This window comes from Zerene cesonia, chromosome 18 (genome assembly GCF_012273895.1).
Source record: "Zerene cesonia ecotype Mississippi chromosome 18, Zerene_cesonia_1.1, whole genome shotgun sequence".
In the NCBI taxonomy this organism is placed as follows: Eukaryota; Metazoa; Arthropoda; class Insecta; order Lepidoptera; family Pieridae; genus Zerene; species Zerene cesonia.
Genome location: NC_052119.1, coordinates 1510926 through 1528083, shown reverse-complemented (window position 1 = coordinate 1528083; position 17158 = coordinate 1510926). Strand labels below are relative to the sequence as shown.

General features: G+C 31.8%; 2 protein-coding genes across 2 annotated transcripts in view; one reads left to right on the top strand and one right to left on the bottom strand.

Moving 5' to 3' along the window:
* Positions 1–657: 657 nt before the first annotated feature.
* LOC119833942 (activator of 90 kDa heat shock protein ATPase homolog 1) lies at positions 658–3038 on the bottom strand. The gene is made up of 3 exons (XM_038358186.1): positions 2396–3038; positions 1169–1705; positions 658–836 (listed from the first exon to the last, which is right to left on the bottom strand). Exons 1-3 carry the CDS (start codon positions 2750–2752, stop codon positions 705–707), a joined length of 1026 nt encoding a protein of 341 aa, XP_038214114.1. The 5' UTR covers positions 2753–3038; the 3' UTR covers positions 658–704.
* A 1601-nt stretch (positions 3039–4639) lies between these two features.
* The window catches only part of LOC119833809 (short/branched chain specific acyl-CoA dehydrogenase, mitochondrial), a 14843-nt gene continuing 2324 nt past the window's right edge, over positions 4640–17158 (top strand). Inside the window, exons 1-7 of the mRNA XM_038357996.1 lie at positions 4640–4812; positions 4926–5046; positions 10878–10978; positions 11461–11667; positions 12850–13020; positions 15204–15367; positions 16572–16716. Coding sequence (XP_038213924.1) covers positions 4783–4812; positions 4926–5046; positions 10878–10978; positions 11461–11667; positions 12850–13020; positions 15204–15367; positions 16572–16716 — 939 coding nt within the window. The 5' untranslated portion in view covers positions 4640–4782. The remainder of the gene's footprint in view (positions 4813–4925; positions 5047–10877; positions 10979–11460; positions 11668–12849; positions 13021–15203; positions 15368–16571; positions 16717–17158) is intronic.

Sequence of the window (17158 nt, the reverse complement as noted above, 5' to 3'; positions counted from 1 at the left end):
ACAGATTCGAAATTCAAATGTAATATTTTTTTATAATTAAGTGTAACAGTATTTATGGCCAGACTAAGTATACAATATATCACCAGTTTGAAATTTAATTCGCCAAAATAGTTGATAAATACAGTTTAATAACTACTTAAAAGTTTAGAGATAACACTCATTGAATCAGGTCGCCTAGTTATTTACGACCCCCTTGGCCTTTGATAAATAGATATATTAAGTTCACCAGTTCGTTAGATTATTACAGTTACTTAGTTTATTCAGCCGTTTGTATAATGTACCTATACACATATATTTTATTTATTTATTTCAATCCTGCTTGCCAAACATGGAAACAAAACAGAGTTCTCTTATTTGTGATATTATAATATTAATTTTTTCTTTTGCTAGACAATATTAGAGTTTATTGCAGGGAGAATGTTTTAGTGTTCCATACCACAAAAGGTAAAACGATCTATCGGTCTGTCCGTTCATCAGTCTATTTCCAGGCTTTACCTATCTCATGAACTGTTATAGCTAGAATGTTGAAATTTTATCAAATAATGTATTTCAATTGTGTCTATAATTACAAATAATAATAAGTCTAGGCTAAGCAATGCTTGGTACGGTCATTAATTGGATGGGTGATTGTTTTTTCTGATAGTAAAAAAAAAAAATTTGTAGCATTTTTTTATACCTAATTTTAGCTAAGCAATACTCCGAGATCACAGGAAAGCTCCAAAGCCGAACGCTCTCTTGATACTGTCGAAGTAGTAACGTTTCCAGTTGTCGCGCGTTTGCTCCACCTCGGACGCTGGCACCAGCTCTTGCTTTAAAGAGACTAGCGTGTGGTCGTCCTGAAGATAAAAACAATAAAATTTAGCAACCTAATAAATGAGCTAATCATCATCATCATCATCATCATCAGCCTATATGTTCCCAATGCTGGGACATGCCTCCAATGAAGGTTATATGAGGTATGTGGGTATGTCCAAGTACTCAATTTATTTACTGCATGCTCACCTGGTCTCGAACCCCCGACTTATCGATTTTAATTCTGAGGTCCTCACCACTGAGCCACTACTGCTTTCAGAGCTAATTATTCTAAGGTTAACAAAATCAAGGACAAACTAGCTTCGCTTGTTATTGCCTCAAGTTACACAAAATAATTTTTTTTAAATTGAATTACCTTCTCCTCAATATTGAAAGTGACTTCCGAGAAATGATGTTCGGGCCACTGCTTATACCGCCAATATTGCACAATTTTCTTGCCAGGTACCAACTCCCTGAATTCCCCCGTCACATTACCACCGAACAAGGCGAATTTGCCGCCTTTCTCCGCCTCCATCTTAACATGACCTTGCGTGAAAGCCGTAACCATTTCTATCCGCGTCATAGCGTCGTAAAACTCTTGCGCGCGACATTGGAACGTCTCCGTTAACTCAATAGTTTTCGTATCCAGTTTGCAACCGACAGGTTTGCTTTGCGTAGACACCACTGGCTCCATGTTCACTTTTTTGTTGAAACCGCTTGTTATTGTTGATATATTGTCTGGTTTTACAGACGCCTCTCCCTTCTTGGGTAGGATTAGGCCTTTAGAGAATTCTTCCTTCAAGCTACGAATGTACTCTTTGAGTTGCTTGCGAATTTTATCCCTTCCCACGTTATGCATGAAGGCTTTAACGCGCTGAGCTTCATCACCACTGCCTTTGATTGTGACTGTCATCTGTAAATGTAGACATACAGATTTAATTATTAGATACCTTTTTTTTCTATATGATGTAGTCGGCAATGGAGCTGGTGCGTTGCCTGATGGTAGGCGTTACTGCGGCCCATAAACATTTGGAGAGGCACTGCGATAGGCAGATCTTACAAATGGATTGATGACTTTAAAATGGAAATGGATTGATAAAGGATATTATGAAAGTGTTATTAAAAATTAAATCTTGAACTTTATTCTAATCATGTTATATCAATATGACTTCAGAAAATGTCTGTTTAAATGTTTGAAACATGTAAACAGACATTTTTTATTTTTGTGGTTAAAACAAAGTTAAGTGTATCATAGCATTACCACAATTAACAATTTTCCATTAAGAACCAAATTACATGCTAACATACTTCATGATATTTAAAAGCTTTTCATCTACTGCTTTGCCCACATTGTCTAAAACTAATATTCTGTTGGGAACTTATAATAGTTGTCTTTTAAAAGGAACCATGCGGAAACATACAAAATTATAAATGTAATAGCAAAAGTGAATTAGGTATATCTTAAATTTAATTATTAAGAAATAAGAGCTCAACTTTAAATGCCAGTGGATAAACTGTTATATATAATGCAGAGGTTGTGCAAAGGTTAAATAACTGACAAGTAGACAATAATTAAAATAAAAGATTTAATATTGTCACTTACATCAACTTCACTGACATCATTCTCTTCTGATAAATTAGGGATGTGCATTTCGCCCTTAACCTTGTCTTTGGCACCAGCCAGCAGGCCTTCCCATTTCAACTTGATATCCCATTCATAGAAAAATATTAACTTCCCTTTTCTGTTATTTGCAGTGGCCTCACCGTCGATCTTTTCTACTTCAGTTACCTTACAATCTATACCGTTTTGCGCGATTTCTAAGTCATTTAGTAGCTCCTTCAGTCGGTCTTTCGACCACGGACCAGCGTTTTTCTCTGTCCAGTGCCAGTTGTTAACATTGGTTGCGTCTGGTCGCTCCTCCACAATCCATCGAGGATCACCTTCGCCCCACTTGGCCATTTCTAGGCTCTAAATAGTAACACGAGGTTCGCAATGATACGCGATTTTCAAATACCACTAAAAGATATACTTCAAGGCTGAGCAACTGCACGAAAATTTGTACTAATTTTATGTATAACAGGCACTTTTCACACTATTCAATTCAATATCTTTCAGTCAGTTTTACAAAGCGTTCGTAAAAACTCTAGTTTATTAAATTCCACTTGGATCAACCGCAGATTTGCACTTTTCGAGAAACGTCGTGCAAAGTCAAATTTTAATATGCACGCTCGGGAAGTCAATTTACATGACAGGTGAATATTGCCATAATCGTAAATAAAAATTGCGTTAACATCTAACAATTGCATGGATATGTGAGTTATTTTCCGAAAGGTTATCGTATTTCATTTACGCTAGCCAGCTTAAAAAAATAATTAGTAAGTAGTAATAACAAGTAACTTCTATCGCCAGCAATCCGATATACTTAATCAATTGTTAGGTAATTTGTGACAGAAATCATCTGTGAAATATCAAAAAATGGAATTAATCATTGTAGAATCATACTTTAAGCTCGTTTATCTTCAAATAAATATAATATTAGATGTAGCTTTAGCAAGATAGTTCAAAAACAAAATTGCCAATAAATAGGTGAAAATATTAAGTATAGCAACATTATAACATTCTGTATGTTTCTAGAAAATGTCATGTAGTGCCAACCTTTTAAAGTTGTGTATATCCGGTAAGTGTTCCATTTTACAGTATGCACATCGCGACTAAATTCATACATTTAGAATTTACGTTTAAACTATTTACTACGAGAAAACAAATATGTGTTGTGGGAATATAGGTATCAAAAGAAATTAACAATTCACCTTTTTCCAATACATAAACCGTTTTAATTCATTCTAGTTTACGCGATGCTAAATCTTGATTTCTTAAAAAACCCGTTTATGTTGTGTTATTGTCTTTTCCCCCCTAAAACCTTATGTTAATCCAGCCCCACTACAGCCGACACATTTTTTTACTAGAAGTGATTCCTTCACGTACTAGTTTATAGACTATTGTGAAAGAAATAAACATATAAATTATTTGATCGATAATACAGTCCCACAATTCATAACGGGAGCTTTTTCTGTATCTACTTCTGTATTATTACAATAAAGATTACTTTATGCATTTTTTATCACTTACATTCCTAAACCCTCTTTTTAAAATTAAATATTAATATCAGTACGTACCTCTGTAGTTACGAGTTTAGATTTAAAACGTGTTTATAATAAATATTGAGTAGGTACATTTTGCCAATTCATTTAAAACCGCTCAAATCACGCATCAAGCAGCGCCATAGTAGTTTCCCATTTATTTTGTTATATCTTTTTACATTAAAATAGTATAATACTGAAACAAGTAACAATGAAAGTAGTACTAAATGAATTGTTATAAGGTATTAACTGGCGTCACTATTTGATCTCCAGCCCTCTTATATTTTTATTTTTATTTTATATCGCCAAAACAGTAAACTTTTTTCAAATACTCTATAAAAAAAGGCCTGCGTCCGTCCACCAGCTTGAGAGGTTCAGCAATTGAGCAAACGTACTCCCAGCTGCATTTTGAGCAACTTCAAGGTCTTATGACGCACAAATTTCATTATCGCAGTTTGCACACATAATTACGTCTCGTTTCAATTAAAAGCGGTTATAATTTTTTTCGGTTCGACAACTTAAAAAAAAGTGCCCCTTGGGGAATATTCGGCCAGCATCAGCCGTTTTCCTGGATTTTCTCGAAACAACGTTCATACGAGACGACATTACATACTTAAATATTGGCCAAAGTAAGGTTGAAAAGTTCGAATTTCGAAACTTTGCTGCTGAAAAAAACACTAAAGCGCGCGTTCTCGCTCGACCACTCAGTCGCAAGTCATAACTCATGAGGCATGCGGAGTAACTAGTTCTTAATCTGTGTGAGGCATTCCGTTTCGAGTTTCGGTGGCGCAATAACGTGCGCACTCGCAAATAAAATACAAATAATAATAATAATAGAAAAACTTCAAAATGTTCCCATTACGTCGCGTCGGCAATAAGGTGTGTGAATCTGTGGTTAAAAAATATCACGAAAAAGTTCGCATGTGTTCGGAAAATGAATGGCCATTGATAGAAGTAAAAAAAAAATTTTGAATTAAGAACGTCTGTTGCAGATTTTAGAACAATGGCGGGCTCCTATAACTGTGGTGGCAACAAAATCTCAGAAATACAGCACGGACACTCCTCGTCCCTTAACTATGCTCACAGACGATGAGTTAGCCATGAAAGAAACGAGTAAGCAAGTTACTTAATTAAAAATTAATTATTAATGTACATTGAAAAATATTATAACCAAATTATGACCTTTATTACGTTAGAATGTGATAAAATAATATAATCAACGATTTAACTCCAGATAAATGCGATAAATTAAGTTAAGTTTTTAATATTTAATTTAACTTATCTTATAACTTACATACACTTTAAGATAAAAGACAATTAAAGAGTATAACAAAAGAACATCTTAATGTTATAATCATTATGTTAAGATAGCTACTTAATAGTAATAGAGGCAATTTAAAAACAGGTTGTTAATATAATTACGTAACATATATAATCAACCATATTTTTATGATAGTAATATATATTTACCACTAAACCTAATTCATGTTTAATGTTCTATTTTTTTTTTCTGTGAAAAGCCTTTCAAACTACTTAATTCAAGATACTTTCGAACAGAATTTTAAATAGCTCTCATAAAAATCACAATAATATAGGTATTTCGTTTTAATATCATCTAAAAAGTATTTCAAATGAAAAACATGTGGTTCAAATATAAAAAAAATCTAAATGTAACTTGATTAAATAGATTATAATGCATAAGGTAAATATTTTTTCAATAATTAATATTGTTAGGTTATATAAATAAAAGTTTTTGAACTTGAGTTTGAATTTTGCCTACATTTACCTTGGGAATCGTGGTAAACAGGTAACAAAAAAATTGATGTATGACCACAGACCTTTTCGGATTCCTACCATTCATTCAGAGTTGACAAATCTTAGGTTCTACTAAAAAAAAAGGATTTACCGTAATTCGGGCCTTTACAGTGACATATACAATAATACCTACATATTTAAGAGATATCTAGTCGCAAAGGTTGCAAAGACCGGTTTACAAGGCATCAATTCTTACTGTAAACATTAGTTATATGTCAAACAATATTTCGATTATACCTACCATATTTATAGAAACCGTACACATTCGTATAAGTATAATGATAATTAATGGTATTTTTTGAATATTCTAGAGAAGTTAGGTATTCCTTATTTCCATCGATGCGTAACCTAAATTATAATTTACTACCTGCGCCCTGCGGTTTCACCCGCGTAAGTCCGTATGCCCTAGGAATATTGGGATAAAAAGTTGCCTAAATGTTATTCCAGTTGTCCAGCTATCTACATACCAAATTTCATTGCAATCGGTTCAGTAGTATTTGCGTGAAAGAGCAACAAACACACACACATCCTTACAAACTTGTGCATTTGTAGGATTTGTTTTTGTATTACACTAGCTTTCCGCCCGCGGCTTCGTCTTTTAAACAGAGATCATACCATAAAATCTCGCCATTGCGACGTAAAAGAAAGGCAAACAAACATAGCATTTTCACATTTATAAAACTAGTAATGATACGCCAATAACTCATAAAATTTATAATACTTACATAAAAATACAATAAATGCTCCTATCATTATGAAAAGAGATTATTATTATCAAATAGCTAATCGATTATAATAAATTAAATAACATATAATTTTTATGAAATACATTCATTCACAGTGATAATACAAAAATTTTGTCAATTTTTTTTAATTTTTTCCTGTCTTTAAAAATGCTTAATTAAATCGTCGATAAGGTCGTAAGTAGTTGGCCAGTAAGTGGCGATTACAGCCAGCTACACGGCGTGATCTGCATTCCAATATCGTGTTTATAACCCTTCCCAGCTTCAAACGAGCAGATCCGTGACTTAACTTGTAATTAACCTATTCAAGTTAGTGAAACTGACTTGTCAGTACTGTCAAAATAATAACTTTAACGATATATACATGACTACATCTAAAATTAATCTAATATTAAAGAGCTGAAGAGTTTGATGTTTGAACGCGCTAATCTCAGGAACTACTGGTCCGTTTTAAAAATTCTATCAGTTTTAGATTTATTGCCCATTTATTGAGGAAGGCTTTAGGCTATATATGTACCACATGCGAAGCCGGGGCCGGTCGCTAGTAAGATAATATCAAAAACTCCGGCGGAAGAAATAATCTATAAATATTTTTAACAAAACACTAAATCTACAAATTGTGAGATCTAGACCAATTTTAAACTGAACAATACGGGAGGCACCAGCTTTCAAATAAAGATAAGATTCATCAAAATCTGTCGACACAGTCAAAAGTTCTCCTTTTTGAGAACGTTGTAAAATAACGACTATGGCTTGATGCTATTTGTAATCTTAGATATTTTAACTAAATTAAACAAAATCTTAATTTGGTAAACAGAACATGGGCAAAATATTGTGTAAATGACCTATTAAAACACATTTAGCGTTATAATTCTTTGTACGAAAATATACGTCTAGATTCTAAATATATAAAACCAAGTGATGGTATATACCGGTAGTAAAATAGTCGTAATTTTAGGTGTAACAAATATTTGAACTGATTTGTAATTGATAAGAAATAACTGAAGTTATTCAAAAGGCCGTACCGACGTAGTACCTACTGTGTACTTGAATTTATTTGACTTTACATAATTTTGCTATCTACAATAATATATTAAATTATAAATATTATATTGATATAAGGAAAACTGCATCATTTATGGTGTTATTAACCGATGTTATCAAAAAGCGACAGCGAGATAATATATTATGATATGTTTGTATTTATTTGACAAAATAATAACATAATTTATTTTTTCAAAAAAGGAGCAGATTATCAATTCCACTGTAGTTTTTTGTGTTGTTACCTCATAACTCTTTACTGGGTGATCCGATTTTGATGATTCTTTGTTATTTGAGAGCTGGTGCCAGCCATGTAGTCCGATTATTATTCGTTCTAGTTCTGACAATTTGAAGGCGGTTTTTTGATAATAATAATAAAAATATTTTTTTAAACTATTCCCGAACAAAGCTTCGTACATGATTTTAAAATTAATGACGCAAGACACACCCATTCGAGTTATCACAAGGTCAATGTAAACAGATGTGTGTGTTCAAAGTCGTATGTGTCCGTGCTGATTAAAGCATTATTTTATTCGTGAACACCAGTTGATATATAAAGACAAATATTAATAAACTAGCTAGGCTGTGCCCCGCGGCAACACCCTCTTCGTGATGTAGCCTTCCTCCATAAATGTACTATCAAAGACTAATAATATCAAACTAAACCAGCATTTCTTGAGATCTGCAGGTTCAAACAAACAGAGGAACATACAAACTCTTCAGCCTTGCAGGAGCGAAGCAGAGACGTATCGCTAGTTATATCATAGCCTAGCCAATAGCACATAAGGCTCACGTACATACGTAAAAGAATTTTTGAAATCGATTAAGTAGTAATCGAGTAAGTAGTAGATTAAGTTTCTGATATTGGCGCGTCCAAACTAACAAACAAACAAACAAACTTTTCAAAATAAATGAAACATTGTATCTCTGTTATGGAATTTGTCAAAAATTCACAGATATGAAGAGCCTTGAAGCTGTTTTTATGCTCAAATAGCTTAATCAGCCGTTTAATTGACGGCCTAAATGTGTGATATATCAATCTACTTATTGGTTGATATATATAGTATTACGTTTTAAAGTGTCTTTTGTAAGGTTTATTATAGAAATACATTCAAGCTAAAAATTTTGCGTGTATATAATATCCATTTAAGTACTATATAAGTACATATCTATTACCACCTATTACCAGATAACTACGTCCAAGAAAATACTATATTAGTATTATGTAATAGTCGAGGTAATTCAGCAACTTTTATGTGGTAATAGAGCATATAAACGTAATTGAATATCATTCATAATAGAATTATCATAACCTACTTCTATCGCCCTAAAAAGTATTATCAAATATTTGAATGCATAATTGTTATCTGAGGCAGTAATAAAATTAACAAATATTATCTGCTTACTGCATAATCTAGTTGATGATACTTTTTTTACTGATTACTGCATAATCTAGATATGATAATGTAAATATTATTTACTGCAGTAAAACATTATTTTTAAAGGAAAAAATGTTCTCTATATGTTTGTGTGTTTATAAATCGCTAACTCCAAAAAGATTGTCACCAACATTCAGTTTTTGAACATAACAACGAAAATTGCGTAAACATCACTGAAATTTCAGAATAATTTAGTTCAAAAAATGCCTGGAAATATTTTATAACAATATGTCATATTAAGTTATATATAAAAATATTTTAAATAGGAAGGTACCTACTTGTAAAAACCCAAAAATGTTATTGTTATCCGTATCCGTGTTTGCATTTCTAAATATCACATTGTGCTAGGTAATTATTATGTGGGAGTTGACCTCGCTTCTGTAAGAGCTGAAGCTCGCACCGGGAAAGGGAACCTTTTCCCCACTATACTCAGGCCATTCCTTTATTCCCGTATTAGTGGGCACCGTATTTAAAATCTCTCTCTATTTGTGCAAATGTTCATAGGGCAATGGCGGTCGCCTACCTTCACGCAACCCACGCTCACCCAGCTCAGTTGCCCGCTATTGCATAAAAAGATAGATCATATCTACCAATGACAAAACAAATTTAATTCACTGAGATACCATTACCTACTACTTCTAGAACAATTATCCTTTATTAAATGAAACAAACGTATTTTGTATGGACAATGATAATTCAGAGTGTAGGTAATATCATAATTCGAAAACAAATTCTTATCGCCTCTATTTAATATTTATGTTACTAAGTGTTGCTGATAAAAATTTAAAGATAAAATTCATTTTTATGTATAAGTATACTAGTATAGTATTAAATTATGTGTGCTATACGTAATTAGTACATATACACAGAGTCGAAACATGAGTTAATTGCATGTTCCGTAGGGTTTTCTATTTTATATACGTACCTATGATCATTTTAATGAAATTGCCTTTGCTGACAAAAATACTATATATCTGCCAGTAGCAGTTATTTTATATTTTCTTTTACACAAACCGTAAGTACCTATAAAAAATTGCCATGTAAAAAAAACAAAAATAGATGATGCTTAAATGGAAAAGTAAAAATCAAACTTCTCTTGGTCACAGAATGTGATTCATGTTGAATGAGTCTTCGTCACTTCACTCACTATAACTCTTCGATGTATGTTTCACTGTGAAAAATGTTCCATAATAATTTTTATGTCATCCAATGCATGCCTATATTTTCTAAGTACTTTCATAATATGAAAATAGTAGGTAATTTATAAAATTATGCAAGATGCCTGACAAACAACAAAAGATCTTATCTTAAATTGTATGTACTTCAAACAATAATTTCGTATGTACTTAAGATAACTAAGTATAACTTCACGTATCGTTTTGAATTTAAGATAGAGAATGTCACAAAAATTGTAATTTATAGAGAAATATGTACACTAGCTGTGCCCGCAGGTTTCGCCCGCGCGGTTTTAATAAAGTTTCATGTTATAAACTTTCATCCCCTTGGGGGTAAAATCTATCAAAATCGTTTCTTGGCGGATACCTACGTTATAACATCTATCTGTATGCCAAATTTCAGCCTGATCCGTCCAGTGGTTTGGACTGTGCGTTGATAGATCACTATGTCACTCAGTCAGTCAGTCAGTCACCTTTGAGTTATACATATATATATTTAGATTTATGACAAATACGTCATTAATCTATACATACCCTCAACGAAAACTTGTCCAAAGCACGTGTATAGTGCGGTTATCACATCAGTTTCGACTGGGTGAACACATTTTGATGAGCTTTTTGTTGTCATCCTTGTGGTCCCATTCAAAATTTGGTCTAATTGGGATAATTTTTAAGGCAGTTAAATATCTTACGTAAAATAATTATATATAATGTACAATAATTCATTTCAGTTCGAAAACTCGCTACGGAACAAATCGCACCTCTAGTCAAGAAAATGGAAGATGAGCACAAAATCGACGAAGGCATTAGACAGATGCTTTTTGACAATGGCGTAAATATAAATTCTATTATACAACTAATATTCAATAATGACAAACTACATGCTTTTAATAAAACGTGTTGCTTAAAGAGGGAGTTTAAGCTTACTTACTTATAACTTGATAAACATTTTCGCGGCGGTCAAATATCTTCGACCATAATAATAAAAAATGTGTATTAATTTCTTTCTTCTCTTAAGCAATGTATGCGTTAATAAAATTTTATAAGTTTGATGTCTACTGCCTTAGCGTTTTCATCAAAATAATACTAATTTTCATGATTAAAAATAATCTTATATCCTTTATTAGTTCTCTAACTAATTATGTTCTTAATTTCATCCAAATTTGTTTTTCGTTTAGGTGCGAAGAACAAGACAGACAGAATTTCTTGCCCATATTATTATTAAAATTAAATTTAAGAACAATGAACCCATGCATTGTGATTTTTAGACTCATAAATTCATCCTACACTTAAAATTAATTTATAAAATTCTAGTTAATGGGAATCGAAACGCCAGCTGAATACAACGGGTCAGGATGTGGTTTCCTCACCATGATGTTAGTTGTCGAAGAACTGTCGAGAGTAGACCCGGCAGTTGCGGCCTATGTGGATATCCACAACACCTTAGTCAACTCGCTGTTCATGAAAATCGGTACTGAGGAACAAAAGAAAAAATACCTGACCAAACTATGTACGGAGTATGTGAGTATAAATAGCCTGAAGCGATTGCATAGTCAGACTCACACGTATAAAATAACCCTTACTGTATATAACTCAATAGTAAAGCTCCTGAAGATATTTCAGGCGTCATTTAAAGTACATTATAATATGCTTAATAAAATAAATGTGAGTAAAATTATATATTATAATAGTTTAAAAAAACTAAAAAACACGCTTTTATCATATTTTGCAAATTGAAAAATGGAATAATTTTATCAAATTAGTGTATTGTCATCGGTCCTCAATAAATCTACAAAGTTTGAACGAAATCTGGCCGTTTAAAGTGGGTCAAAATCGCGCCCAAAGAAGTCGGTTACAAACAAACATACAGGTGAAGCTAATAAAAAGCGTGTAAAAATAGACTGCCCATGTTAAATTTTGATCTTTAAATCTCATGGGGTTGAACCTTAAACCAGAATATGATATATGATAGTTACACAGGCCAATGCCAAACAGTACTTCAATCAATACAAAGCGGATAAAAATGTTTTATCTATTCCTGCATAGGTTTGATAAGAAGTACGTAATAATGTATCAACGTTAAGCTAAATTGCTATTTTATATATTATAGTACTCATATAGTTAAGAACAGGCTTAGTCATGTTTAAGTATTAAGGGGTTAAGTAAAGTGAAATGACTGAATCTACATACAATAACTCAGAAAAATATCTCCCGCAAAAAAAATAATTTTGGAAGTCCTTTATAGGGTAGTGGGACTGTTCACAGTACATGATATTTTGTATTAATTTGAATAGCTTATTGGAAGTTGTACTAGTTGTTGTTTGTCGTTTCTGTATTCGTGAGTAAATGTATATTTATTCTTTCTTTCTTTCTAAGAAAAGAAACAAATAGTAAATGAGATTATAATATTTTGACGTTTTATATGATTCCACTGCCTAACTTTGTGGCAGTATATGATCATTCAGTGTTTAAAGACTTAACGGATTTTAAACGCGATTTATTCATTATATTTTATAACTTCAAGACATGTAGCATCTTAATCTACCCGTGACCACGCTCGCTGTAAAGTATTCGAAACGTCAGGTTTAAATAATATAATAAATAAACCGCGTTATAATCCGTTAAAAAGTCTTCAATCTCTAAATGTATAGTATTGCGTAAAATTACACAAGAAAATACATTAAACTACAAGTTGTTTTATAGGCGGGTAGTTTCTGCCTAACAGAACCGACGTCCGGTTCAGACGCTTTCTCGTTAAAGACTGTTGCCAAGAAGGACGGAAAGGATTACGTCATCAATGGCTCCAAGATGTGGATCTCAAACTCTGATGTGGCTGGTGTGTTCCTGGTCATGGCAAATGCTGATCCTTCTAAGGTGAGATTTCATTAACTAAACACCTTTAAAACACAAAACGTTATAATTTCAGAAAAGAGCCGGGTGGTTTATGCTATTTTTATTAAGATATTTGATTGAGATTATTACAATATTTCGGTGACAAACAAAAATAATGCTATCCTAATGCGATAATAACAATTTTGTACTATATTATATTCTAGTTGGTAATGTGTTATGTAAACAACATTATTATTATAATAAAGTCAATGGTCGCAAGCTTTTCAAACATCGAAACGTAAAAATGTATTTGATTTTATTGCACTAAGGTTCAAAGTGCGAATATTGAAGCAATGAATAACTCCAATTGTTCACCAATTGATGACGATAGGAGTATATTTGTCATGTTTGACTTATTTAGGCAAATAATGCGTTTAGTTCTTGGTCACTATAAATGAAAAAAATGCACATGATTCGATTCCGAGGCCAGGAAAAACAAACGATGCGAATTTGTCTTTTAATAACACCTATGTACGTATGTCAATCAGTCGATTACTACAAAATTTCCAAACAGATTTAGATGCAATTTAAACCATAATTTAATTTTCAAGATTGTAAAATTTATCTCAACTTTTTAGAGAATACGTATTGTTGTTAAGGGTCCTACAGATAGTGATTATCAAACAGAACTTATCACAAAACAAATTTTCAGTCATTAAGACATAAACATGTTTTCGCCATCTCTACGTAAATGAAAACTTACATGTGTGTAAACAAAGTAATAATATTAGATATGTTTCTTATTGGCTTCTCATCTCTGCATATATCATAAATATTAAACTATTCGTAAATAAAGCTAAATACGTATGACCATACGAATTACATTATTTCTCGTGACTACGAGAAATAAGAATTTTATCCGTATACAAATGCATTCATATCTAATAGGTCACTTAATTGTAATTTTTTTACTTAATTTTACGGATTTATATCAGTTACTATTAAAATATTTAGTAGACAAGCTCAGAATTTGGAGATAAACATACATACAGACAGACAGACACACGCAAGTTTTCCTTAGCCTATACATAAGAAACAATAGATGTTTTTCTCGTTTCTTAATTTATCGTCCTTGATTAATTTATTAAGAATTTGATACAAAATCTCAAAGTATATACTAAATAGAGTAGTTGTCGGAAATAGTATATGGACATAATGTAATATATGAGTAACATAATATATAGATTGAAGAAAAATAAACCAAATATACCTAAATGGCTTTGCTTCAAGATTTTGTGTAGGTACACAAACAATTTATATATTACCACCGACATTTATACATAGTTTCTACGTCTCAGCATATATATATACAAACATACAATGGACGTTAACTATTTATTAAAATAGAAGTGTATTTATTTGTATTAAATAGACTGTTATCTTTCTAGTTCACACGGTCATTGAATTGTGATGCAATAATTTATCGTCATATATATAAACTAATTACATCAAATGTGTACTTTAGAAATAATAGAAAATTATAGTACAGGAAAAAAGCAATACAGAAGTAACATTCTGAAAAAATAATAGTTAATATTTTATCCAATATTCAACGTTGACAGTCTTAGCAAATAATAAATATTATTATTACCTTTTTTACTTACATTCAGATAGATTTACTCCATCCTATCCTACTAATATTATAAATGCGAAAGTTTGTAAGGATGTGTGTGTTTATTGCTCTTTCACCGCGGGGCGCAGCTAGTACTTATTATAAAGCAGTCGTTTCCCGCGTCTGACCGTATATATATGTAAGCTTAGGTCTTTAGAACTACACGATAGAGTGATTCAAGAAGAAGGTTTATATGTATAACAACAGTAGTTCGGAGTACCGAATTTAACGAAGCTAGTATTTTATATAGTTAAGTCACTATGTCAGTTCTTGAATTTTGTTTACTTAGAATTTTTAAGATCTACCTATAGCATTAAAATCGCCATTCGTTCAATCAATTCAATCCCCCTGCGATTGCAAACATGCCTTTTCCCTAATATGCTTTAACGTCCTTTGAGTGATTATGGGTATCATAAAAATGTTTATGTAACCCACCCGATTACAATCGCGGCTACAATTAGTAACAAGAACCCACCCCAAAAGCAGTTCTCGCAAAAAAAAAAAGATTTTTACAATAAAAAAAAACTGAATAGACAAACCTCTTTCATCCCAGGGCTACAAAGGTATCACGTGCTTCATAGTGGAGCGCGATACACCCGGCCTCAGTGTGGCCAAGCCGGAGAATAAGCTCGGTATACGCGCGTCCGGCACGTGCATGGTGCATTTCGATAATGTGAGGGTACCCGAAGAAAACATCCTCGGAGAGTACGGGAAAGGGTAAGATTCGATAAAATTGCTTATTTTTATAACCTTCATTTTATACATTACAAATCTTTTATCATTTACATTAAATTTTTAATTGTTTATAAAGCTTTAAATGCTATGAAACTAAAGAAATAAATATCCTTTTTTATGGGTTTAACGTATCTGTCAGTTAGAAAATATTGTATAAAAATTTGTGTAGAAGAATTCGAAACACAAAATCAGGTAATTTTTTGCAAGCGGTGAAAATGTACATTTCTATTTGAACATTGGTATCTACATCTGTACAAAAATAATACAGAATTATTTGTATTTTTTGTATGTTTGTAATGGATAGAGCCAAGAACTAATTAGTTTTGAAAATACTTTCACCATTTCTGTGATTCCTAGTTTGATGAAATTTATAATTCATTCTGGTTTCATTCGAGCGATCCGCCCTACTATATATTATATACTTGTTTTTACTTAATTAATTCAATATAATATTTGGAAAGTACCAAAAATCGTATAAAAGTCATACAATCTTTTATTTATTGTTTATAATCTACATTATGTATAAACAAATATATTTCGTTTATGTATAAACAAATATATTAATATTAATCGAAATTGAAATCGTTTTGAAACTTTTTTAAGAGATTACGGAAACAAAAAAACTGGATTCATTGCTATTTACTCGTGTTTTATTGTAGAAGTGTCCTTGCGTGTTGTTCAAATGCCGCTGCTATCAATTTTATAATACATGTCTACAACTCTCATAAGTGGTTATTATTACAGTGGAAAATTGTATTAAATTTTTTGGGTATAAGAATTGTTTGGTTTTCACAGTTTGAAAGTTGTTTAGTTTTTTTTCCTAAGAAAGTAATTATTACATCTAATCTTACCTACCTCTGTTCTGCTTATGCAAGGTACAATAAATAAGATTTTAAATTGAATACTTTTGACTTATTGGGTCAATCTGGGTAATTGGAAACAATTCCCAATAAATTTTAAACTTTGTTAAAAAACTTTACAATTACATTACATTACATTACATCTAATTACAATATTTCATTTTATAAAATATGTGTGAAAATTTATTATATAAAACTGTTTTTAAGCATTTTGCAATTACAGAATAAAAAATATGAGGATATTTTTCCAATTACGCCTGTTCACAATAACCCAAATTTTTTTTAATTTTTTTTTTTTATAAGCTAACTTATTTATCGAATTCCAGTTACAAATACGCAGCAGGTTTCCTCAACGAGGGTAGGATAGGTATCGCGGCGCAAATGATCGGCCTCTGCCAGGGCTGCATGGACGCCACCATCCCTTACACGCTGGAGAGGAAACAATTCGGCAACCCCATCTATAAATACCAGGTAATAAGAAAAAAAAACAAAAAAAAAACGATTATGAAATATTCTATATCTTTTTTTCTTTGTCCTATACCACAGATAATAGAATACTATACCCCATACCTAATGTATGTGATAATTTTATTAATTTAAATTCCTATATTAATCAGACGCTATATCACACTTCTATTATAAATGTGAAAGTTTGTTTGGATGTTTGTCCGTCAATCACGCTGAAACTTCTGAACGGATTTAGATTAAATTTGGTATACATCCAGGGTATAAGCTGACTTGGCGATAGCATTCTTATTATCCCGTTTAAATGCTCCCTTAGGATAAAAATAACCATGCGGAACCAGGACAGGCGTCTAGCAATGTAATAAAATATAAGGGCAATTTATTCGATAAAGTGACATATTTCACAAAATCCTAAAATATCACCAACCCTTTTTTTTTTTTTTTTTTT

Excerpts from the sequence above, each read along its gene's own strand:
- LOC119833942 (XM_038358186.1), bottom strand. The coding sequence starts at position 2,752 with ATGGCCAAGTGGGGCGAAGGTGATCCTCGATGGATTGTGGAGGAGCGA. Across the intron at positions 1,706-2,395 it reads ATGATGTCAGTGAAGTTGAT|ATGACAGTCACAATCAAAGG; the intron begins GTAAGTGACAAT and ends CTACATTTACAG. Across the intron at positions 837-1,168 it reads CTTTCAATATTGAGGAGAAG|GACGACCACACGCTAGTCTC; the intron begins GTAATTCAATTT and ends TTTTATCTTCAG.